The following is a 24886-nucleotide window of genomic DNA, read 5'->3' on the forward strand; positions in this document are numbered from 1 at the left end:
GCTTCAAGTCGGGCACTGACCCGTGGAATTCAAAATCAAACACAAATATAAATAAAGTCGCGCACGCTGTCGCGAGCGCGACGCGGCGACACGGTACACGTGACGGCGACGCGTGTCCGAAAGCACAGGCCCGGGCCGCCCTCTCCTGCTCCTGACCACGGCGCTCCCATCCTCGGGCGCGTTTGGCTCCGCTTCGCTCGTCGGCACCCACGTACAGCGCGGTCCGCCTCAGGGGTGTGGGCACGCTTTACGGCATGGCGGCCTTAACGCACCTCGTGATGGCAGGGGCTCATAACGCGCTCACGGCACTTAAATAGCACAGGAGGGGAGGCGCCGCGGGAAGTGCGAGCTGGCTGGCTTTTCTCTCAGCGCTGCCCGGTCGTCCTGAACTGAACTGTGAACTGTGCGCCGAGCCTGCGATCGCTATGCAGCCGTCTCTGCTATTTGTGGTGGCCCTGGCCGCGGGCGCTCTGGCGTGGGACAAGATCTGCGCCGTCCAGCCGCTCGGGGGCGGGCGCGACGACGGGCCCAGCATCAACCAGGCATTCAAGGATTGCTCCGAGAACGCGGCGATCATCCTCGACAGCTACTATAGCGTGAACACGCTATTGCTAGCTGAGGGGCTCAGCCATGTCGACATCGTGCTCAGCGGGACGGGTGAGCTCTCGACGTTCGAGAGGTGCAGCATCAACCTTTGTGCTCACGCGTGTGTGCAGTCCAGTACACTCCTAACATCGCGTACTGGTCCCCGAACAGTCTGTATATGACGTACCAGAATGCGTGAGTATCGTGTTGGTCATCGTGCCTTGCGCCAGTGTCTGGAACGGAGCTTAGAACGACGTTCTGGTTCCTCTCTGGAAACTACATTCATCTGTACGGCGGTGGTACCATCGACGGTAATGGCCAGGTATGGTGGGACACCTACAACGTTAGCCAGGTCTGTCGTTTCTGCGCCCTGTCCGTGGCTGGGTAGGGTCCCTAATTTCATTCTTCACCAGAATTCCGGCACTGCAGGCGGCTCGTCTACGACATTCGCGCGTCCCGTTCCGCTCACAGTCGGCAACGCATCTAACGTCCTCGTGGAGGACATCACCGAAATTGGCTCGCCATTCTGGGTTCGTCTATAATATGCCGTTGTGCTATTACAGGGTAACGCTGATGTGTTCCGTAGAACAACGTGAGGCGGTCCAGAATGGAAGAATACACCGGTTGTGCTGACGTTTGCTGTAGTTCGTGTATCAAAGCACGAACGTCACGTACAGACACATCAAGTACGTCCCCCAGCGGCATAGCATTGCATCTGCACGCTCATGCATTTGTGGCATTTTTCTCTATAGCATCAGCTCCGTCTCGTACTCCAGCGCGCCCACAGCAAACTCCGGCACGTCATTGTATTATGGATGTTCGAGAAGTCATCGACTGACTCTGCCCTGCTCACGCAGACGGCTGGGATATTTATCGCTCCTCTTATGTCACGATCACAGACTCAACAGTGAACAACGACGACGACTGCGTCTGTAAGCGAACTTCATGAACGATCCAGTAATATGAATATCCTGACCCATCTGTGCTCTTTAATAGCCTTCAAGCCAAACAGCACCAATATCGTCGTCAGTAACATGTGGTGTAACGGCTCGCACGGTATTTCCGTCGGCAGTCTCGGTCAGGTATGCCTCACAGCGAAATCTGGGACCTCAGTCGTGACAGCTCATGATGCCCAATACTGACAAATGCGTCTACAGTACGCTGGCGAGACCGATATCGTTGCAAATGTGTTTGTCAAAAATGTGACGATGCAGCATGCACAGAACGGCGCGCGCATCAAGGTCTTCGGCGGTAGCCCTTATGCTAGTATGTCCGCCGTCTGGCCTGCAACCGTCTTCAACCTGTTGGACCTGATCTTGTGCCGTTCAGACAGCACAGCCGGAGGAGGCAGTGGCTACGTGAGGAACATCACATTCGAGGACTTCTATGGTGCGTCACCGTACCTCCGAAACCGCTGTGACTGACCTCGCATGCTCCCAGTCAATGATGTCGACAACCCCATCTATCTCAACCAGGCAAGCTCTCACGCTGCTTGCACGCCATGCTGGAACTGACAGTGATGCGTCCAGTGCTACTCGACGAGCGCTGAGGTCTGCGCGCAGTACCCAAGTAACCTGACCATCTCTGACGTCCACTGTAAGCCGGCGCTTTCACCCAGATGTGCACTGTTTTTTAATACCGCTGCATCTTCACAGACATCAATGTAACCGGCACGTCATCTGGCGCGGAGGGCAGTGTTGTCGTGGATCTGGAGTGCTCCGCCGAGTGCGAGGACATTACCGCAACAGGTACGGACCTAAGGTCCCCGAATGGCACTGCAACGTACATCTGCGAAAACATCGCGACTGTGAGCGAGGTAGGCGTTGTATTTCATGTTCCCTTGTTTAGCAGTCGGGTAATTTCTGACTGCGGTCGACAGCTCGACTTCAACTGCACGGCGCCGAGCTCGTAGGCCATTGCGATAGCAAGGCTTGTAGTAGTGATGATGACGCGCAGAAAACGGAACCTTAATCTGGTTTCGGATCTCAACCTTTGACATTTGACGGAATACGCGGACGTTCTCGATATATCATAATTATTCTTCAGGTCAGGTCGAATGGTCGTGCGTGCATAGTCGCAAGCTTCCTGCGAGGAATGCTATTATATTTCGTAATCCCATTTTGATGACCATTCTGTGGCTCGCAAAGGCTCACTCGACGTCCACTCTGCTGATAAGAGAATACCCACGACAAGGTCACGTCGCAAAGTGGACGACGCTGAAGGCGGGAGGAATTCCAACTGTATTTTCTTTTATTAAAAAATCCAGTTTTATATCCGCTTAGGGCAACTGTATTTAAATCATACTGGTATCAGTCTCCGCGCAAGGAAGGGGAAAACTGAGCTTGGATGAGCGAGGTGTGCAACTTACTATGTCAGATTGACGGAAAACGACAGAATGCGTGGGCAGACATACACCAGACACGATGTGAATCCGACGCTTCGGTTTCGCGGGGCCGAGAAGCAATCGCAAAGAGGTAATTCAAATCAAGCTGCAGATGATTACTTTTGTGTTGCAATTACGTCACGGATCTGAACCATTAACGTTGCTATTCATGTGCATCACCAGCTAATTCAAATGCGTGAGACATGTCGTGTCGAACATAGCTATTAGCACTGCTCTCTGGCTCTCGAGCGCAAGGACTTACCCAAAATACATGATGGCTTTGACCAGCTGTGTGAACTCATGAACGGCATAGAGAAAAGTGCAACCTACTGCTTTGCGCGCAAATTGTGGAGATCTTTGAGCCAGAGAGGACGGGCGCGAGCAGGAGCGCATGGCATTGTCTTGAACAGCGCGAGCACAAGCTCGAGCGCTTCGTCCGTCATGAATGCGAAGAACACCATCGAGCCGTCAATCAGAAACACAAAGTGCTGGGCTCACCCGATCCGCCAATCAATGCGATGAGACCCGACCAGATCGGGGATTCTTTGTGAATCGTGCAGCTGTAGTGTGTATGTGCGTCTGTGGGTCATCGGACGGGAGGGCACATGTGTAACTGGCCTTATTCTCATGTTATTAGTCTGGCAGCATCACGGAACGTCAGCCTTACCTTGCATAATTGCCAGACACAGTAGCGACGTACAGAATACCACGATTACACTGCATGCTCGATATTTCATGAGGGAGAACAGATCATTCACAAAAAAGAACTTGGCAGTCCGGGTATACCTACAGTAATTGTGAATGAAGAGCGCTGTACGGGTTTATTGTGCTGTGGCCTCATAAACAAAGAAATCCCAACGGATCTGCCTAGGTATATGGGTTCAGACTCGGATATCCCACTGGAAGCTAGAAAATTGACTTACGTTGCAAGTATGTACAATTTTAAAACTGGACGCTGGATCGTGTAAGCTTTGGGCAACAAAGTATAAGAAGTACAGAATCTTCGCTGTCATCTCAATTTTGAGGTTCAAGCCGCAATACTAATATAAGGGAAGGGGTGAAATCATACTCGCTCTCAGCCAGCACTAGTAAGATAAATTCACGAGCCAAGCCGACATGGCCAGGAGTAGTTAACGAGCACGAGCAGTGCCCTGGGCTGCCACATTCCTGTAGATCCGCTGCCAGGCAATGATGACAGTGGGCGTTCCGATTATGTGCGCTGTTCCTGCCGCGTGTTAGTCGGTCGCAGGCTTAAACGTACCGTGCTGGGACCATAGTTTGCCTGCGATGGGGTCGGTTGACGTCGCTTCGCGATACGGGCTCACACGTTGACATATGGTTAGACTGATTAAGATAAACGCGTCAGCGCTCGCTAGCATCGAGTCGCAATAAGCTCCACACTCAGAAAGGGCACACATACGTTCGTATAGAGGTCAGCACATTCAAATGTGACACAGAACAGAACACGTTACCTGCTGAATGTCTAGTCAATGACAGAACCTCTAGATCCGGCGTCAACTGAGACTTCTCGTTCTATGCAACATTGAACGCGAATAGAGATCGTTGAAGGATAGATGTATCCGGCGGCCGCCACTAATAGTGTCTCAGTGTTTGCCAAGCCCGGCTCGCTGCGGGGAAGGCAGCCCGAGTCACGTGTGGGAGTGATGGCATAAAACATACGAAAACATATCTGCCCGCGTTGCTGGCCGCTGTGCCTCATCGTCGCCTTTCGTCCCGAACGCTCATCTCGGCCGTACAAAGCCTGCTGCTTGCCTAGCTTTGCTGGCACACCATCCCACCCTCGTCTCTCCTTTTTGCCTCGTTCTCAGCCCACGCTCGCCTTATCGCCCCTGGCCTCGTCGCCCCTAGCGAGGTTAAACCGCCCAATACAAGCACCAAGATAGACACACGTGCACACCTACGAACCAGCCATGTCTACCAAAGACCACGAAAAGGCGCTCTCTACCTCTAGCTCTAGCGAGCGCGACTCCCAAATGCTCGAAGTACGCGACGAGAAAGCCTCCGACCAACCTCTGCCTTCCCCGGTCACAGCGCCCTCACCTCCACGCACGAAGCCAAAGCTCTCCGCGGCCGCCATCATTCCTATCTGGATTGTTCTCAGCTCGTCCGTCATTATATACAACAACTATGTGTACAACACGCTGAACTTCAGGTTCCCTGTATTCATGGTGACATGGCACCTAACATTCGCTGTGAGTAATTCAGCTCGCATCTATGCCTGTGCGAGGATGCGCTCGTTCCTGCGGCGGTTTATCTCCTATGGGCACATTCGGCCATGGAGGGGTCTGTGCCTCTGGTCGACCCTGTAATAGACTTTGGAAATAAGCATGAAGCATCTTATTCTGTGTCTATGCTGTCCCTTTACACGCGTGCTAGAACCCAGATGAGGGGCGAATTGACTTATGTCTCTATGGCCACATCGCACAGATTATGGACTATGTGCGTCAGATGACAAGCGATGACCCCATTGCGACTGGTGGTCATCGTCTTTCATGCTGTCACTGATTTACAGTCGCTTTTCAGAATGAATATCGTACTACAGTCTTCCTGTCATATATATCATCATTTTGGCAAAGATCATGCCATCATCTGTTCATATCTTCGCATAGTCGCAGCATGAGTTGTTTGTGCAGTTCACTGACACGATCACTGCTAGGCCATTGGCACGCGGGTGCTGCAACGCACCACACATCTCCTTGATGGCGCAAAGGACGTGCATGTCTCGAAGGACATGTTCGTGCGGTCGATCCTGCCGATTGGCCTCCTCTTCAGCGGCTCGCTCATCCTCAGCAACACCACGTATCTCTACCTCAGCGTCGCGTACATCCAGATGCTCAAGGCATTCACTCCGGTCGCGATCCTGCTTATTTCCTGGACATTCCGCATTCAAGACCCTAACAAGAGACTCGCAATGATCGTGGTCATGATCTCGTGCGGCGTTGCACTGGCTTCGCGTGGTGAGCTGCACTTCAACATCATAGGCTTCCTCACGCAGACTGCGGCTGTTGCGGTACGTGTCTATGTGTCAACATATTCGACACTGCTGAATGCGATATCATTAGTTCGAGGCTTCGCGACTGGTGATGATTGAGATCCTTCTCCATGGGCTCAAGATGGACCCGCTTGTATCGCTGCATTACTATGCGCCTGTGTGTGCGATCATCAACATGGCTGTGTTGCCGTTCACGGAAGGTCTTGCGCCATTCTACGAGATTATCCGTGTTGGGTGAGTGGTCTCTTTTCAAGTTCGAACCCGCGACTAAATTCCATTGGTATAGACCGCTCATCCTGATCAGCAACGCGGCGATCGCATTCTTGTTGAATGTCGCAGCAGTCTTCCTTGTCGGCGCGGGCAGTGGGCTCGTGCTCACACTTGCTGGAGTCTTCAAGGACATCTTGCTTATTACGGGCTCCGTGCTCATCTTCGGCGCTCCCATCACGCCCCTCCAGGTGCTCGGTATGTTGCATGTGTGTTTGTGACCTGCACCAATGTTGATTTATATTTTACGCAGGCTACTCGATTGCGCTCGGCGGCCTCATTCTGTACAAGACCGCTGGCAGCCGATGAGCTTCCGCTGCGTCTGGAGACCAGCTCCACACTCACGGACTTGACGATCGGCTCCGAGGAACCCTATTTGTCTTGCGTACACTATTGCCTCTCATGGCTTATCAGTATTCAATCTTCTATGTGATATTTTGGACATACGTGCATACATTCATCTAGTTGTAGCCTTGTCTACCTCACCCCTTCGCTGGGCGGGTGGATGAGACCCCGGATCCCTAGACGTCCGTCGTGGTGCTGGTCATCGACCCTCTGTCTCATTCTCGTACATAACTCGCGTTGGCCCCGACGTCGTGTAGACTGCCTGACGGATGTATTATGCTGTTTCGGATTGAATAAATGGAGGAACAGGCTGCCTAGACAATTGAAACGAGAGCGCATACTCCCTTAGGTACGCCCTGCAAGGAGATGGGTAGGGTGAGTTTGAGAGCTGGCTGAATCACTATGGGCTGTTCGACATCCATTTCTGGGCAGATGGGCAGATATGGAGATGTTTCACGCATTCGGAAATAGGAGCTCGCGCGGGAAGACGTTCACTCAGCAGTATGTACCAACATGACCGAGTAAGAGATCGGATCCCGCGCATGAGCCCTCATCTTCACCTGCATTATATTGTGTACAGTACACAATGGCGAATACAAAATCAGCAAGGTCCAAATTGTGCGTCTTCCGCTTGCCATCCAGCAGTACCCGCACATCACGCGGAGCACTGAACCGACAGCACATTCGTTCCTGCCGCGAAGACTAACATATCCAAGCAACGCGATCCTGGTGTCCGCTAAGTGTCCGCTAGGACGACGGCGCAACGCAGTCGAAATCCAGCTGCATCACGCATCAGAGGGCGTAACGAACGCACAAGCGATGCTGGCTCACCTCGTCAACGGTAGCAATGTTCTGACATACGTACGTCGCATCGCCGTCTGGCGCGCTGAGGTAGGTACCTGTTGCCGTGATGTCCTCACATTCCTCCGAGCATACTAGGTCAACAACCACGCTGCCCTCTGCGCCAGAAGAGGTGCCCGTCATATTTATATCTGCAGCGTATTGATATATAAGTTGCATCGTACATCAAAAGGAAAGCGTACAGTGAATGTCAGAGATAGACAGTTGGCTGGGATACTCAGCACATTCGCTTGCGCTGGTGAAATAACACTGTGGGATTAGACTGAGCAGGAGTATCCTGATGGGCTACATCACAGGAATAAACATACCTGGTCGATCACAACCGGGCTATCGACCTCATACACTGCAGAGTCATATGCTCAATCAGATGCAGCAATTGATTTGATGAACGGGGACCTACCGTAGAAGTCCTCGAAGGTGATATTTTTGACGTATCCCGAGCCGCCCCCCGATGTACTGTCTGAACAGTCAAGACGTCAAGCTGTGGGCCGAATATCATTTTATATGCAAGCGAACACACCGGGATCTGGGCTGCCACCGAAAACCTTAATGCGTGCACCATTCTCCGCGTAGCGCATAGTCACGTTCTTCACGAACACGTTCTCGACAATGTCCGTCTCCCCCGCATACTACTGACCCAGATCAGCTGTCTGATCCGACGCGACAATATAGCGAAACAGCATGCCTGGCCAAGGCTGCCAACGGAGATGCCATGAGAGCCATTACACCACAGATTGCTCACAACCATGTTCGTGCAGTTCGGCTTGAATGCTACAGGAGACGAGATGTGAGACCCTGACTTGCGCGATGAGTGTATTGAGAGAGGCTCACAAACACAGTCATCTCCGTTGTTAATCGTACTATCCGCGATGGTGACGTATGAGGAGCGGTAGATATCCCAGCCGTCTAAATATATTCGCATTAGCGACAGACCGTGGCGTCCAACTAGTTTGATCACCTGTGTTCTTTGCAGGCGCGCTGGAGTAAGACACTGAGTCGATGCTGTCGCCTGGAGTGTTAATGCTAAAATGCGGTCATCTGTAAATGACATTGCCTACTTGATGTTCCTGTAAGTGACATTTGTGCTTTGAATGACGAACTGCATTGTCAGGTTAGGTGGCGCGCATGTAGAACTCTCGCTAGCACGTCTCGCTCACATTGTTCTGTAACACAAGATGCACAATAAGTATCAAAGTGAAGTATTACTGTCGTACCGCATACCCAGTTAGGTGCAGCAATCTCAGTGATGTCCTCCACCACCACATTCGATGAGTTACCAATCGTCAGCACGATGGGCCGCGCGAACGACAAAGTGGAGCTGCCTGCCGTCCCAGAGTTCTAGTCACACACGTCAACCGCCTGTTGTAGAAACGTTCGTTATTGCTGCCCGAACGCTCACCTGCGTCACATTGAACGTATCGTACCATACTTGGCCGTTGCCGTCAATCGTACCGCCGCCGAAGATGTGGACATCATTTCCAGAAAGGAACCAGAACGTTGTCCTATCAGTGTTCAGCTCGTCGCAGAACTAACATAGATGCATGTGATCGCGACGCACGAGTTCTGGAAAGTGAGATATAAGCTGTTCGGAGACCAGTACGCGATATTCGGGGTATATTGCACTGTAAATCAGGGTCAATATATATCGGGTGCATATGCAGATCTTGTCCCGGCGTACCGGTTCCGCTCAGGACAACGTCAACATGGTTCAGCCCTTCTGTAAGGAGGAGGGTGTTCACGCTGTAATAGTTGTCCAGGAGAATGACTGCATTTTCGGAGCATTCCTTGAAGGCAGCATTGATGTTTGGTCCGTCGTCAAGTCCACCGCCGAGGGACTTCACGGCGCAAAGCTTTTCGTAGGCCCAAGCAGCCGAGGCCAGGAGAAGACACGTAAGAAACCTCGCATGCATTGAGAGTGCAGATGAAGCGTCGTACCGCGAGCACCCGCTGTGTCGTCTTATAGACTGGAAAATTAGCTATTTATGTGTCCTCCACAATTCTCTCCCCAGAGCGAGTAATTCTGATCTGGCGCCACCAGGCCAGCGGAGATGGTCTTTGAGGCGGGCCGTCAGAAGTGGGAGTCCGCGCATCGGATGACAGTATACTGACCTATGTGCATATACTTTGCACTTCTTCCTCACGGGGATGTGGGAGGATGTGCTGGTCTGAGATCTCCAGCGGCCCGTTTCGACCGCGCTCGATGGAAAATCTCGTCATGTGGCCTCATCGATTTCATTCACACATGCGCACACGTTGTTGGGCGAGGAAGCTGATTGTAGAAACTGGGAGTATTGGTGTTACACAAGTGGACTATGCATCCTGCAAGGCGGCGAGTCGCGGCAGGTCATCAAGCGCAGCAGGCTGGGAACGCGATCAGACGCGATCGTGCATCGCACGCGTCGCGATCACGTGCATCGCGTCCGACCCAGGAGGCCCGCTCCCTACTCTCAGTCACACTCAGTTTCCGAGTCGACAATGCACTAGGGTTTCTCTTCCAGTGACATATATAAATCCGAAATATGTGCTATGCCATCGACAGCACGCTTGCAGTTGCACAATTCTGCAGGGCAGCCGGGCTCCAGTACGACTAGATGGTCGTATATATGTAGAATTTCATACCGTGGGGCATAAACACAGGGGTACTTGTACTCATTCAGACGCTAAGCATGGCGACCTCCTCTCCACCCACAGGCCAAAACGCCTCCTCGAGCTCGACGACGCGTGCCCAGATCGACTCTGCGCGTCCCCATGAGGATGAACCAGGCGTTATTCCGAGGCTGGGAGACAATCAGTTAGTCTTGGACGTAGACGCAGATATTTGCGATAAGGAACCGGAGACGCGATTGAGGGAAACCATGCCAACGGACTGCAGGTGAGATGGAAGACGAGGAATTATGTTACGAGAATGTAAGGCGACGCGGTACTCACCTGTTCACGAGCTCTGCGATGTCGTCGACGAAGCGCACAAAGTCTGAGTTTGTCCAGTTGTGTACCAGCTCCGAGACGGCCTGCGCGCTCCCGCCCTCGAGGCCCTGCACGGGCTTGAGCGAGCCAACGTACCGCCATGCATCAAGATACACCTTCAACAGTAAAGGATTCAGCGCGACGTCTCACTGGACCTTGTTATCAACTACCTGCTCCATTGCCCATAGGAACACCAGCCCGTCCTCGATGCGGCCCTCCGCACCGACCCTCGCCATCTCGGCCGTGTAGTCCCTCGTCGCTTTCCTCTCACGCCATCCGTCCAGCTGCAGCCCCCACTTCTGCGCCGTCTCGCCGAAAAAATTGACCTCGCGCACGACGTTCTGGAGCGCGTCGCTCAGGACGTGCACGATGCGCTGGTTTGTGCGCTCGCGGGCCGAGTCGGCCGCGTCGAGCGAGGAGAAGGGGACGGCGGAGAGGAGGCGACCGATGAAGGCGGGGTAGGCGTGTGCGGCGTACAAGCGGTCCTGGGCGAGGTAAAGGGCGAGGAGGGCAGGTGGGAGTGTCCCGAGGCCGGCGGCGGTGAGGAAGGAGTGTTCCGTCGCCGCCGAGTAGGGGCGCGGTGTCGACGACGCGAGTAAATGCGCCGTCAGCAACTCTGTTGCAGAGATTCCTTGTGCAGACATAACATGCGCAAGGATAAAGGAGTTCACATCTTGCTCTACCTGTATATAATCCGATGATGTCATCTACAGCCACTTTTGGCAGTGTCTAAAGCCCACTCTGTTTGTGGCTTCAACGCCGTTGCCACTCTGTTTCCGAGCGGGCTCTCAGTCTCCCACTGCAGCTGTGCAGATATCCAATAATAATATGGGCCTGTATCGAGCTATGGAGCGACGGTGAACAAAATAGATTTTCCAGGTTAACGAGTGTTCGTCCACAATGTCAATATCTGCTGTACAGACATAGAAGCAAGCACTATTTGTCCTTGTTGGCCTTAACGCTTGAGTGTTCGCGCAATTGACGAGCCTGGAGGCAATGATTTGTAAAAAGACCCTCGCACGCTCGATATAAATGGCGGATAGAAGATCCCAAAGCCAACACACAACAATATTTCCATATTCTATAGTACACGAATGCCACAGAAGACGAGATCACACACGGATGTAAGGGTAGTTCGCTGACATAGGGTGGACGTCGGATGTGCGACACGCGGATGTGCCATCTATATTCCCAGCCCTTTCAAACGAGGCCATGGTCATTCTTCACGATGTCCGCACCTGGATATCGGACGGAGAACGTAAGCGAAGCTTCCCACAAAAGCACAATCATGGGATGGTACATACCCATCTCAGCAATGCCGTACACGGTAGCTTGAATCTCAGTTTCAGCATGGGTTGTGTGCGGACATTACGTGATACACTCACCTTGTGTATGTACAGCAACAAGTAGAGGGAGGATGGATAAGTCTATGACCCGCAAATTCTTCGTTCCGTATACCTGTGCAGTGTTACCAGCTGGTGATCGCACGAGCTTAGGAAACACGGACCTTCAGATGAGTGTCTACGACGCCGCCCTTGTCCTGCGGGAGCATTGACACGCTACCGCATGCGTCTAACATTATAAGACTATAAGAATGATCATGTTTATAGATCAAAGAACTCACGCCAAGTCGTTGATAAGTTCTTCTTGATGTGCGCTGATTATCTAGTCAGATACCGTGCGCACGCGCGGACCGGTAAATCAAGGACATACCTTTAATCTCCTCATCCGTTTGCACGCTCGGCCCGGGGATTGACTCGGCGACCGTGATGTCCTTGAATGGACCAGTGGCTGCCACCTCCCTTGTAAATTTCCATCCGTCGACCAAAATGTCGAAGTCTACGTCTTCTTCGAAGTAGTGCGGGTCGATGACAGGAGGCTCCTTTGGATCAGCAGATTTAATGTGCTGTAGATGATAAAAGGTGAGCATGGTAAGACCGGAACCAATATATCGCGTACAATGGTCCCACGGGAGAAGGGATGTCCGATAGATGGCATGAGCAGCATGAACGGTTTGTTGGAGTCATCTTGTGATTTGTCAGAAAAGATCTCCGGTGAAGCACTCATGGTATGTACCATTACCCCACTTGAACGGGAAGACGACGATCTCAATGTCAGGGACCTGAGAATCCTTGAGAATCTGCATCTGCACTTCATACTGCTCTTTCAGCCCGGGAGGATACTTGGCAGCATCTCGCGCAATGCGAGTGGCCATCTTCTCAATGATCTCCTGAGAGCGGGTAGAGAACGTCTGCAGTGGAAGAAATGTGACGCCAGTCAAGCAGACCGACAGAGGGCCCTTGACATCCGGGCTCAAGCAGTTGTCAGCTGATAATGTTGTAGGTTAATGAACAGCACATACAACTCGGCGCGTAGCCTTGATTCGTGTTTAGGGTCAAGGATGAGATCGCTAGTCACGATGTTAGCATCTTCACGCATGTCTACACGTATGTTAATTCACGTCGATTATAACTGTAGGGGAGCCCTGACCGAAACTCATGCCCGTGCAGATGAGGTGGTCTTGGAGGTTAGCCCCGACGGTGGGGAGATGCTTCCGGACAGGTATACCCAATGGTTGCAAGATAGCTCTGTCGCCGATCCCACTGAGCTCAAGAATCTGGGGGGACTTGATGGTCCTGTGACAACGTAAGGCAAAAATCGCGCATTTCGCTAGCATTGTGCACGCACCCAGCAGATAGTATGACATCCTTGGCAGCATACACCTTGTAAATAGTCTCACCGTGTGAAAATTCGACACCGGTCGCAACAAGCTCGTTGCCCTGCTGCTCTGTAATCACACGTGTGACACTGGCCTCGGAGACGACTGTCAAATTTGGACGGTCTAGGGCTGGCAACAGGTAAGCCTGCCGTGGAAGGGCGAAATGAGACATGATGGCGACAGAGACGCAGTTACAGACATACTGCTCCAGAGTAGCTGCGAGCGCCTGTCTCTGCGTTGATGTCGGAGACAGCTTTGTAGGTCCCCAGAGTCTGTAAAATGGCGTTGGCTTATAATATTTACATGGGACGAATAAGAGACATACATCACCACTGAGCTTGATAGAGAAATGCGACCATGTCACTCAACTTGTATATGAGATGGACACGCGGTGCTTACAGAGTCATTGATGGTCGGGACACCGAGCGCTTCCAACGACTTCAAATCGTGTTTCAGCTTTCACGATTCTAGGAACACGATAATGAATCTGCATCACCTTCTGGAGTGGAAATTCAGCCCCGGAGTGAGATCGGGCGAAAGAGATTGGGATAGGACCTGAGGGTCGTTAGCCGCTTCAGATATGATAAAGGACATTGATATACCTTCGAGCCCCACAGAGTTTGCATTATACAAGTCTTGATATCCACGAGATGATGGGTTGACGGGCGGAGAGAACCTGCAATTTGCGTCATAGTCAGATCCCTGAGACAGAAGTTATCGGTTTTACCTTTCAGATTTCTTTGAGAATTTATAAAAATTCTCCCAGTTCCAGCCGGGATTTCCCACTTTCTCGACAGCTTGAGAAAATCTGAGCTGACCGTCGCACATGAGAAGATGAGTCATACCATCAATATCCTGTCGTTGAGGCCTCGTCCAGATGAGCAAGTTCATTGCAGAACTACCTCCAAGACCTTTCCCTCTATTATGTAGACTTTAGTGAGAATGCCTGGTTTCGTCAAAAGCGGTATTACCTGCTCCAGATCAAGCTTGCATTGTCAAGAGTGGGCTGAGGTACAGTGGGGAATTTCCAGTCGTACTCGTCATTGAGGAATTGCTTGACCCATCCAATTGGATTTACTACTAGAGATGAGTATGTGAATGTATGCGCCACAAGTACTGAACGCACATATAGCATCATCGTTGATGTGCGCTCTTCCTGCCTCGAGTACCAGTACAGATACATGAGACGCCTCACTCAACCTGTTCGCGACGCAAAGTCCGGCAGTCTATGTCTATGGTTCAGAGACATAATATGTTATAATCGGTCACAAATGATCACTCACGCCACCCCCTGTATGATGCTCAGTTTAGGAGTAGATGGTGATTATAAGTCGACAGACCCGCACCTACGACTATAAAGTCGAATGTCTTCTCCGATACGTCTTTACTTTGACCGAGCTTGTGCGTCATACTTGGCGGATGGTCAAACCGAGGCAGTGGTTGAGGACTTGGAGCGTCTCCGGCTTAGTTATATACAACTACTCACAAGGACCCTCGGAGTTCGCGAATCAGCACCAGTTTGACGCCACAAATTCAACGAGGCTGTTCAAGTGTGGACTTCTATGATTATGGGAAACAATCAGACACTGCAATACAGCTTCGCTTGGCAACAGATACGACACCATGCGGACCCTCTAGATCCGAGCCTGTTCGCATCCTGCGGGTTAAGGTTTGATCTGCTTCATGGGAATGGAACAGACGCTACCATATACAAAATTCGAACTCACGATCATGGACTTGGGACTGCAGCTCGCTCTCCGATCTCGGATGAATGCCCCCGACGATCGGAGGAGAGAATAGTCAGGAGCCTCAGTGACCATAACTCGTCTCAGGAGCCGTATCCATTCTATTTGTCAAGATTAAGGTTTGAATGACTATAGGTGGTAAGGTCGTCCGTGCAGGGGCTTCCCTAAGATTACGAATAACAAGCCTACCCATTTAAGGTGCGATGAATCTCGTAACCTTATCAACGTCGACCCAATCTACCAGTTCACTTTGTGTGGTCTTGTTTGTTCCCGTATTTGCTCGGTCTATGCATTCGATCTGTGAGAGCTGGAACGAAGGCTTCAATTCTGTGTCAGTGCTATAATCACCAACCAATCAGATGACAAACATTCTGTCACCTGAACCCAGGACCAACCTATCAACATCCATTTCGGACCATACAGAGGTTAAGCTTATGTCACGCTTCGACGGCAAACCTGAATTCCCGCTAGGTGCTCAGCAAGAACGATACAGGGCAAACAATGTCTATCTGTAGGTAACGATTTCGACGTAACGGCACGCCAGTGAATATACTAATTCCTATCTGACTGGAATGTTATGGCTTTAAGCACTGCTATGTATAAAAACCTTGTCGACCGACGACTTCGGACTGTCTGGTCACCGGCACCATCAGTGTTCACACTATACGAGAATCTCCAACAAAGCTGCGAGAAAGTGCTCAGTATAATTATCGTCGGCGATTGCAGAAGCATGCTAACGCGATCCAGTATCATCCGCTTCTGATCATGTCCGTGATTCCTTCGAGTTCATCGGGGGAGCCTGCACAACTGTCATTGTGGCGTGTACTATTATCTCACGCTCCCATCTCCAAATGTTGCTGGTGCCGAACTTGGTGCTCAACAGCCATGAGATGATAAAATGAAACATGGCGACCAAGGCCCATCGGCTATACACTTGACCATCACAATGTCTTGCACCCTGGACACAGGCGGCATAGTTGCAATTGTAAATGCTCATTAAGATTGTGTTTTCATGTGCTAACCCTTTGTTCATGATCTGCTTAGGTTGGCATTGCTGCAGAACTACCTAGCGGCCCTGCATGTCCTTCCAATCTAGACTATCATGTATTTTGCCGTCTCTTGCTAAAGAAGGGCAAAGCATACCAGACTATACCTGTAGAGCGTTTCAATATTCATGGGTCAGTCTCCAATCTGGATAGGCAGCTAGACGTGGATACTGATTGATCCCAATAGAATCAAAGGAAAGGGGCTGGGTCAAGTTGTGACCGACACGGGGGCATTTTTGAAAGCCGTCGAATCGTTTGATTATATGGAGTTCGGTATCACAAACAAGGACGCAACTTCGATGGCGCTGAGCACACGTAAACTGATCGAAACCAGCTTCCTAAGTCTTGTCGACTCGGGCATTGATTACAGGGGGAAGAATATCGGGTGCTACATGAGCGGGGTGGCCCATGACAGTGTTTCTGTGGCTGGTCACGTATGTCTCCCTTCTCTCTACATTTCTATCCCTATACGTGTCTGAAATAATTCACAGGAGGATGCCGATAAGCAGGGCTCATTTGGGTTCGCACCAGCCATGGTCGCGAATCGTGTGTCATACCATCTCGATCTCCGTGGTCCGTCGGTCGCGCTGGACACCGCCTGCAGCTCATCGCTGTATGCAATGCACCTCGCCGTGCAGGCTCTACGCAATGCAGAGTGCGAGGCAGCTCTTGTTGGCGGCTGTCAAATCAATCACAGGTCAATGTCTATACAGATATATGTTTCTCCACAACGACTGACAGCGTCTTATATCTGCGACTTCAGGATGGCAGAATGGTTGGCATACACACAAGGAGGAGTATTGTCATCCGATGGAGAATGCAAGCCTTTCGATGCAAACGCGGATGGGTAAGTCATGTGCCATATTGACGATATCTCAGTCTTCTGATGCTGCTCTTGTAGGTTTGGGCGAGGAGAGGGTGCCATTGTAGTGGTATTGAAGACGCTACAGAACGCTCTTAAAGACAATGACAAGATATATTCAACAGTAAGGAGTTCTCAACAAATACGCGCAATATTGAATGGTCGTATAGATTCTCGGAACCGGCGATCTCTAGGTCCCGTTAATGCTGCCGTAGCGTCTGCGCAAAAGAATGCTATGCTGCGTGCATTTGCTCAAGCAGGGCGTCGTCCGTGTGATGTGGACTACGTGGAGCTCCATGCGACCGGTAGTGTTCCTCCTTTTCATACGTTTCGGCAACTAACTATCATGCAGGCACTGCACAGGGGGATCCGACAGAATCCAATTGGGTGGGCGAAACTTTCCAGAGAGAAAGAGAGCTGATAATTGGCAGTGTGAAGGGAAACATAGGGTACGTTATGACGTTGTATAGAATGTAATTTTCTTGACAGCTTGACAGGCACCTTGAGATCGCGGCTTTCCTTGCTTCTCTCTGCAAAGTATGCTTAATGGTCCGAACCAGGCTGATCCCGCCCACCGCGAACCTTCTAGTGCCTAATCCGAGCATACAATGGGGCAAGTACAACCTACGCGTCGCAACCGAAGTTGAGCCATTGCCTTGCTTCGCCCCGAATGGGCGACATCTTATATCGCTGGCGAGCTCTGGCATTGGAGGTGCAAACGGACACTGCGTTGTTGAAGGACCCCCGAGTGAGCGCCGCCGCTCCCCGCGCATATGGAAAAGCGAGCGACCGCCTCCATGGCTTCTCGTCGCTAGCGGGTTGTCTCCAAAGTCTGCAATTGCCGTCCAAGACTTGCTATGTCAGACGGACCCTCGCGATCATGGGGCGCTGTCCCGCATTTACGGCCGGCGATCGCGCTCAATGTTCTGGCGCTCATACGCACTCTCAAACGATGGCCAGCTCTCGTCGTTCTCTCCGGCAACGCTGGCGCCTAAGGAGAAGCCTCCACTTGTGTTCGTGTTCTCAGGGCAAGGTTCGCAACATTACGAAAGTCAGTATATGCGTTCACGTCTATTCCGTGTTATGCTGACGAGTAATCGCAGTGGGACGCGAACTGTACCAAGCATCTGTTGCTTTCCGCTCTGTTGTTCAGGAACTAGACGAAGTCTATCGGTCGATAGTCGGCGTCTCGTTGATGGAGAGCACTGGGCTTTTCACAGAGAACCAGCAAGAGCGTGACCTCGGCAATCCTTGGTCAATCGAGACTACCCTGCCTGCATTGACCATCTTCCAACTGGCACTCTACGAGACACTCCTTAGGCTGGGTATTCGCCCGCATATTGTTCTTGGTCACTCGGCTGGGGACACTGCCGTTCTGGCAGCATCGAGCATGGGCTCGAGGGCGATGGCGATAGAAATCGCGATTGCTCGGGGAAAGGCCATGGCTAGGCTAGATAAAGAAGGTGGGACGATGGCAGCTCTCGCATGCTCTGTGGAAACAGTACTCCAGCTCATCACCAGCGACACTGAGCAAGGAAGCATGGAAATCGCATGCTACAATAGTCCCAGTGCGGTCACTATTTCTGGTCATGCCTCTCGTGTCCACAGTGTTGTGAGAGCAGCATCAGAGATTGGAATCTTCGCGCGCGTACTCCGCACGAGGACACCAGTACATTCGTCCCTGATGGAAGCTTGTCACGAAGAGTACCGGCGGCTTGTCGCTGAGGTATTCTCAAGGCATTCGAGGTCAGCACCCGTGATAACAACATACTCTTCCTATACTGGCGTACAGACGAACACATCGTTCGACGCAGACTACTTCTGGGACAGCGCTCGCGGACCTGTTCAGTTCTCCACTGCCATACATGCGATCCTTGAGACGGCGCCGAACGCGATATTCGTCGAGGTGGGGCCTCACCCGGTGCTGTGCACATACATTTCATCAATGTCTGGCGATACACACCGTGCCTTGTCCCCTACAAAACGGACGGAAAAGGGCGAGGAGTGCTACAACCTGATAGATTTCCTGGGCCAGTTGGTAGTCGCGGGTTACACCGGCATCGATTTTGATGCGTTGGGCTGCGCTGGAGATCCAGACGTGGACGTGCCTCCTTTCCCACTCAGTAGACGAGAGGTTCCCTATCTAGCGCCAACCCCAGAAGCGATCAGACAGCGACAAGAACGTAACGGGCCTTTGAACTATCCGCAGCTTCGCATCAATTCTAGGACCCACCCAGCATTGGCGGAGCACATAATCAAGAATGAACCGACCATGCCGGCCGCTGGCTACATTGAGATGGTACTATTATGTTTTCTGGTCTCACGACGCAGCAAGCTAAATGCCATACAGGCACTCGAGTTTGGTGCAACAAAATAATGGAATATCGAGTTCACCTCATTCCTCTCCCTGTCCTCAGACAGGCCGAAGCATGTTGCTGTTCAACTGGAGGGCAGTCGATGGAGCATCCGCAGTGCGTCGTCTGTGGATTTTACGAAGAAATGGCCGGTTGAGGTGAGGCCAAATGCCGTTCTGGCGCGAGGTGACTAAAAGATCTATGAACTAGTTTGACCGCATCCATGCCGTCGGTTTTCTCTCTAGGGCCCACGAATTCGTCGGAAACAATGATGAAGTCGATCTGGAAAAAATCAGAGCGCGGCTAAAGCGAGTCAACATGAAAGGTAAATTATGAATGGAGGCTTGCGCCGAAGATTGACTGACTCATGAAGGAAATAGACTTCTACCGTGGTTTTTCTTTCTTTGCGAACTACGGTCCAACATACCAGAGGGTGACATCATGCCTCCGCGGTGTCGATATATACGGGCGAAGTGAAGCGTTAGTAGAGGTGCGCGGTATCGACGATGACTTGCCAGGGTGAGCATCCCTTGCATAATCACATACAACACAATATTCAACGTTTGCTACTTTGTAGTGCAGAAACCTACCGCATACATCCAGCGATATTGGACGCTGCGCTGCACATCATGGTGCATCCGAATTTCAACGGGTGCAATGACAAGCATCGATACTATCTCTCGTCTACATGCGGATCTTTCACCCTGCATAACATGGTGCTCTCAGAGCCTTTTCCAAGAACGGTCTTTGCTCATGTCGTGATGACACAGTGGTTTCCAGGTATACTTCATGTTTGTACCGTAGGCTGCTGGGTGCTTATCTCGTTGATCTAGATTCCATTACATACGAATGTCTCCTGATCAAGGAGGATGGTACGCCGTTGTGCACATTGCAGGACATGACATGTGCGCTGCACGGTCACGGGGAGCCTTTGATGCAGCGCTTCCAACTAGTATACGCGCCGACCGATGTGCCCTTGAGCGCTGCTCTGGGAGTCCTAGAAAGTGAAGATCAAGATATAAGGCAGTGCACTAAGCGCTATACCCTTCAGCCGGTTTCACACGAAGGGCTCGCTGTACCCCTTGATACCGGCTCTCTAGACGACGGCATTGTGACCTTCAGCTCCGACTCGACCGATCTGCTCATCCACTACCGGCGAGGCGAGGAGATATCATTGCAGAAGATTTTGAAGAGCCTGGACCCCCTGGCTCCCTCAGCGCTATGGCTCATTGCGTCCGACGATCTCGATGGATACGCCTGTCTTGGCCTCGCGAGATCTCTCCGGAAAGAATATCGTGCTTGGGCCTTATACACAGTACTCTTCGATCGCGTATGGACACGACGACACAGAGCAAAAGCTATCGAAACCTTAATGACGCGAGGTCGACTATCCGAAGTGGAAATGATAATTTCTGCAGACGGTGTAGTGACAAGCCCCAAGATCTTACCGTTACCTCAAACGACACGCTCGACAGAGTTCAATCCCGCTCTGCCTTGGAAACTCGAGAATTCTCAAATTTCCCACATCACACTGCCGCCTCCCGCTAACGACTATGTCACTGTGCGCGTTATTGCAGTCACGACCGCATACGGCTCGCTCCAAGGCTTCGTCGGATGTGTAGCAGGCGTAGATGGTCTGCTTGCTGGATTTATGCAAGGGCCTTTGTCCAACTGCACCATCGCTCACAGACGAGGCCTCGGTGGATTCTCAGGAATATGCTACCAAGAACAAGGCACTATCTGTCGTTGCCTGCGTCGTAGCTGCACTTGCTGTAGGAGTGGCCTCGTTTTCACATCCGCAACGCTTGAAGCAGACCAAGATATTGGTCGACGAGGGCGATGGAGACTTGTGCCACCAGATCATTGAAGTCTACTCTTAGCTCGGGATTACAGCCTCGGCAATGAAAGACTCTGACGCAACATATCAATCATTACGCGACCACTCATCCACTACACGCAAGATTATCGTGACTGGGGTTACGGACGATTCACTCCTTAGCGTTTACAAGGAGATGGCGGGGAGTCACAGCTCTGTCTTCGCGTGGCGTCATCCCCAGACGGGCGTTGCGCGCGTGATCGAGACGGATCCGTGTGCTATCGGCGATGCCCTCAATGCCAGCCTACCTTATACGGGTATGACGGAACTATACACGCAGCCGCTCCTCTTGGTAGATCACATACCGCCAGAGGTGCCATTAAGGACAGATCTATTTGAGCGTAGCAAATCATACCTCTTGATAGGAGGCGTGGGTAGCCTAGGCGTACACATCGCAGCATGGATGCATCAGGTAAGCACAGCGCAGTGCCCACTCGTAAATGAAACTCATACTTAGTAGAATGGAGCACGGGAAATCGTTCTAACATCGCGATCAGACCGTCAGGGTTTAACCAGGAAGGGGGACTATCTGTCGCAAGCGATCTTGAGGTATCTCGAGAAACTCCCGGACTTGACACTGAGAACGAGACGGGCAGACGCCCTCTCGGAAGAAGATATGCGTGGCTTGGTGCAAAGTCTCAAGCACCCTCTGGGTGGCTGCTTCATTCTGACGGCTATTTTGATCGATCATACATTTGCTATGCTGACGCAGGCTGAATTCGACTCCCCATTCAAAGCAAAAGACGAAGTATTCGGTACTCTAAAGAAGATCGTACCGATTGAGAGCCTTGATTTTCTCATCGCATTTTCATCGGTGAGCGGGTTGTTTGGAAACGCAGGTCAGACCAACTATGCTGCGTAAGTGTTCGATATTATCCTTTACTTGCTTATTCATGTCTCCCACCCAGGGCGAACACCGCGTTGTCGGGCATGCTGCAGGAGTACAAAAACGCAACATCCTTTATTTGTCCCATCATCACGGATGCCGGCGTCTTCCTAACGCAATCCGGAGATTCATATATGTCTCGTATAAGGCACCTGAGCGATTGGGGAATGTCATGCCGAGGTGATTTAATGTAACATGTTCGTCCTTATCGAGAGTGACTGATGCCAGTTTTAGATCTCTGTGCCTATATTGAGGATGTCATATTGAGACTACGCGATGGCCCCGTCTGGCAGTACATCCCTGCGTTCGATTGGAATGCCGTCAGCGCAAGCATGGGGCCCTCCTCCATGTATAACCATATAGTAGACGCATCCGCGCTCGACGTTCAAGGCCAGCCTGCTCCTGACAAGGCAGAAGGGTTGCGCGACATTGTCTCTCGGCTGCTAGATATTGCCTCAGAAGACCTATCACTGGACGTCCCGCTGACTGCATACGGCCTTGACTCCCTTACGGCGGCATCACTGTCATTTGCACTACGTGATCTACTACCGATCTCGCAGATCCAGCTTCTGTCCGGTATGACTCTCGCAAACCTCTTAACTCTCCTGTCGGCACGTTTAGCTCAAAATCCGTCCTCCACAACGGCAAGCACCACAGATTCGCATGGAATCCGCGAGTGTCATCACAAAGTTCGAGAAATGACACAATTGGTCCATAAATACGGCACATTTCCGCGTAGAGAAATGCCGCTCACATCGACGAAGTCCAGGTCTCAGAAAGTCGTCCTCGTCACTGGAGTAACTGGCCGCGTCGGCGCACATGTTCTCAAAGAACTGCTGGAGGATACCGACGTCGAACGTGTGTATGCAATCTCCCGGATGCATAACACGCTGCCGCTCAGAAGGAGGGTTGAATCTGCGTTCACTTCACAAGGCCTTGACTGCGCGGCCTTGAACTCTTCCAAATCAACCCTTCTTGAGGGCGAGTTAACCGAAATTGATCTAGGTCTTCCATCATCCTTTGTAGCCCAGGTACGCTTCCGTGTCTGTCCAATGAACCTGAGTCTACCATTGGCCAAGTACAGATCGAGCGGACCATTACGCATGTGATACATCTTGGTCAGTCCAGACACCTATACGATGAACGTGCGCTGATGGCAGACTAGCCTGGCCTATCGATTGGAACGCTCCGTTGATTGCATACGAGCCTGCGCTCAAAGGGCTGCACAACCTCATTGCGTTTGCGTCTGCCCGCTTATACACCTTCCGAACCCGCAAATTCGTCTTCGCGAGTACTTCGGGTGTATTTTGTGGTAATGTCGCAGTTTTTAAAAGTATACAATGCTTATGATTGTTTGTAATACCTGAGCGCTTCGAACGTCGCCGCAGAAAGGCCCATTGAAGACGCGTCCGTGGCCGTGGGCTCCGGATACAGCGAATCGAAATGGGTGGCGGAGCGGCTAGTTCTCGAGGCAACCGCCCAACACTGCATCATGGGTACCGTAATACGTATCGGTCAAATGTCTGGAGCAGCGAACGGCTGTTGGAAGACCTCTGAGTGGATACCTGCGTTGGTCTCGGCTAGTTCTGCCCTCGGTTGCGTCCCAGACGGTACAGGAGTGCGTTCCTCTGTCAGGCTTATGCAAAAGATATACTGAGAACGTTTGTGAGCAGGAAGTTTCATGGCTACCTGTGCACGTGGGCGCTGCAGCACTGGTCGAGATGCTGGACTCAGAAGAGCCAGTCCTTCATCTGCGACATCCGCACCCCGTCCATTGGTCAGACATCATGCAATGTATTGCGGTGTCACTCAAGGTGCCGATGGTACCTTATCAAGAATGGATCGGGCTTCTTGAGGGGAGCCTCATGCAGCCCATGGATCGAGGTGTCGAGGTGTATTTGGAGCCCGCAATCCGCATCCTTGATTGGCTGCGTCTAGGCGTCCAGTCGACCAAGAATGCGGATCACCGAAGAGACAACAATGGCCTGTCGTTTACTATGGCCATAGATCTGGGTTGTGCTGCGTCAACTACTCTTCGAGACTCCGTCCTAACGCCCCTGGGGCCCACGGACGTCGACCGGTGGATGAGATTTTGGAGGATTAATGGTGCAATTGTATCGTGAGCGATCTTGCCGGAGGAACAATGCGCGCACCCGTAGTATCTTCCGTCAACTTCGCTAGCATTTAGGAGAAGTATCGGTTGCAAAGATATGATACCGACGATTGATGAGAATTACATGATATATACACCAGCTGTCGCGAAACACGCAGATCTCCTCTTACAAACACTGGCCGCTCAAGTATTTTTCGAAGAGCCACCGCACTGTCTCGTCTGGTGTGACCTGTCCTTCACTGATGTCCCATTATGATGCAGCAGAACGCTGTGGTAGCGACACGAGTATCAGCGATGTTAGCCGACACGTCGAAGTAAGGTCAGTGGCAGGGTCTTCGATATGGCTTGGGACCTAGGATGTGTAGTGGTATAATTCCAAATAGCCCATATTTGGTTATAATTATCTGCGATATAAGTATCCCTATCCTACTTATCTAAGCCCTACTATCAGATACGGGGTTTTGCAAAACCCATCAATTTTGCAGAACTGCGTGATCTCCACTGCACACCATGAAAATTTAATTTTGATTGCTGTAGATGCTAGTAGGCACCTAGTATACGCTATGTGCAAGAGCGATTGAGAGGAAATGAAGGTGAAGTGAAATGACAGCCTGCAGACTGTTCTTAAGGTGTTCTGCAAACATGTGATGAGCGAGATCCAGAGACACTCATTGTATTTCTTGACAATCAGACATCCGATCCGTTATATTACAGCTTTGTGTGTTCTGGTACACCAGCCCAATTCACCCTTAAAGACATGGCTGGTGGGCGATGGTTGTTCTGGTAGAGCAAGCGTGACATTTGCCACTGTCAGCATGATATGTACACACTCCGCGCTCGATCATGGCACGATGCGGCAGCACACTT

At 51.5% G+C, this 24886-nt stretch overlaps 6 protein-coding genes across 6 annotated transcripts; 3 read left to right on the top strand and 3 right to left on the bottom strand.

Annotated features, from left to right (window-relative positions):
* Positions 1-425: 425 nt before the first annotated feature.
* Positions 426-2497, top strand: POSPLADRAFT_1047239 (glycoside hydrolase family 28 protein; the record flags this gene model as incomplete). Its single annotated transcript, XM_024479236.1, has 14 exons — positions 426-657; positions 717-780; positions 835-937; positions 999-1115; positions 1231-1271; positions 1338-1381; positions 1443-1517; positions 1582-1667; positions 1743-1851; positions 1915-1974; positions 2026-2060; positions 2115-2181; positions 2241-2401; positions 2465-2497. 14 exons carry the CDS (start codon positions 426-428, stop codon positions 2495-2497), a joined length of 1227 nt encoding a protein of 408 aa, XP_024337716.1.
* Positions 2498-4962: 2465 nt separating this feature from the next.
* Positions 4963-6913, top strand: POSPLADRAFT_1182098 (hypothetical protein; the record flags this gene model as incomplete). Its single annotated transcript, XM_024488889.1, has 5 exons — positions 4963-5181; positions 5646-5999; positions 6052-6215; positions 6268-6446; positions 6502-6913. The coding sequence occupies 5 exons, from the start codon at positions 4963-4965 to the stop codon at positions 6555-6557; spliced, it is 972 nt and encodes a 323-aa protein (XP_024337717.1). The 3' UTR covers positions 6558-6913.
* Positions 6914-7340: 427 nt separating this feature from the next.
* Positions 7341-9364, bottom strand: POSPLADRAFT_1145730 (glycoside hydrolase family 28 protein; the record flags this gene model as incomplete). Its single annotated transcript, XM_024485832.1, has 13 exons — positions 7341-7373; positions 7425-7445; positions 7530-7585; positions 7637-7703; positions 7763-7797; positions 7855-7914; positions 7975-8083; positions 8197-8225; positions 8286-8360; positions 8669-8792; positions 8854-8956; positions 9013-9076; positions 9133-9364. 13 exons carry the CDS (start codon positions 9362-9364, stop codon positions 7341-7343), a joined length of 1008 nt encoding a protein of 335 aa, XP_024337718.1.
* A 678-nt stretch (positions 9365-10042) lies between these two features.
* On the bottom strand, positions 10043-11062 carry POSPLADRAFT_1040285 (hypothetical protein; the record flags this gene model as incomplete). The annotated part of the gene is made up of 3 exons (XM_024477715.1): positions 10043-10231; positions 10383-10534; positions 10589-11062. The coding sequence occupies 3 exons, from the start codon at positions 11060-11062 to the stop codon at positions 10108-10110; spliced, it is 750 nt and encodes a 249-aa protein (XP_024337719.1). The 3' UTR covers positions 10043-10107.
* A 724-nt stretch (positions 11063-11786) lies between these two features.
* POSPLADRAFT_1047244 (hypothetical protein) lies at positions 11787-14547 on the bottom strand (the record flags this gene model as incomplete). Its single annotated transcript, XM_024479237.1, has 17 exons — positions 11787-11876; positions 11926-11990; positions 12043-12075; positions 12132-12324; positions 12378-12480; positions 12512-12730; positions 12781-12859; positions 12909-13054; positions 13107-13282; positions 13341-13409; positions 13601-13604; positions 13634-13813; positions 13865-13934; positions 13983-14056; positions 14109-14214; positions 14264-14363; positions 14488-14547. 17 exons carry the CDS (start codon positions 14545-14547, stop codon positions 11787-11789), a joined length of 1767 nt encoding a protein of 588 aa, XP_024337720.1.
* A 1281-nt stretch (positions 14548-15828) lies between these two features.
* On the top strand, positions 15829-24029 carry POSPLADRAFT_1145964 (hypothetical protein; the record flags this gene model as incomplete). The annotated part of the gene is made up of 22 exons (XM_024485865.1): positions 15829-15867; positions 15927-16060; positions 16116-16362; positions 16420-16625; positions 16692-16775; positions 16830-17098; positions 17143-17239; positions 17288-17845; positions 17994-19089; positions 19208-19302; positions 19390-19469; positions 19525-19663; positions 19722-19924; positions 19978-20778; positions 20834-21012; positions 21106-21432; positions 21481-21878; positions 21929-22086; positions 22135-22764; positions 22986-23024; positions 23295-23524; positions 23580-24029. The coding sequence occupies 22 exons, from the start codon at positions 15829-15831 to the stop codon at positions 24027-24029; spliced, it is 6459 nt and encodes a 2152-aa protein (XP_024337721.1).
* Positions 24030-24886: the final 857 nt, after the last annotated feature.

The sequence above is a fragment of the Postia placenta genome (genome assembly GCF_002117355.1).
Source record: "Postia placenta MAD-698-R-SB12 unplaced genomic scaffold POSPLAscaffold_9, whole genome shotgun sequence".
Classification (NCBI taxonomy): Eukaryota; Fungi; Basidiomycota; class Agaricomycetes; order Polyporales; family Adustoporiaceae; genus Rhodonia; species Rhodonia placenta.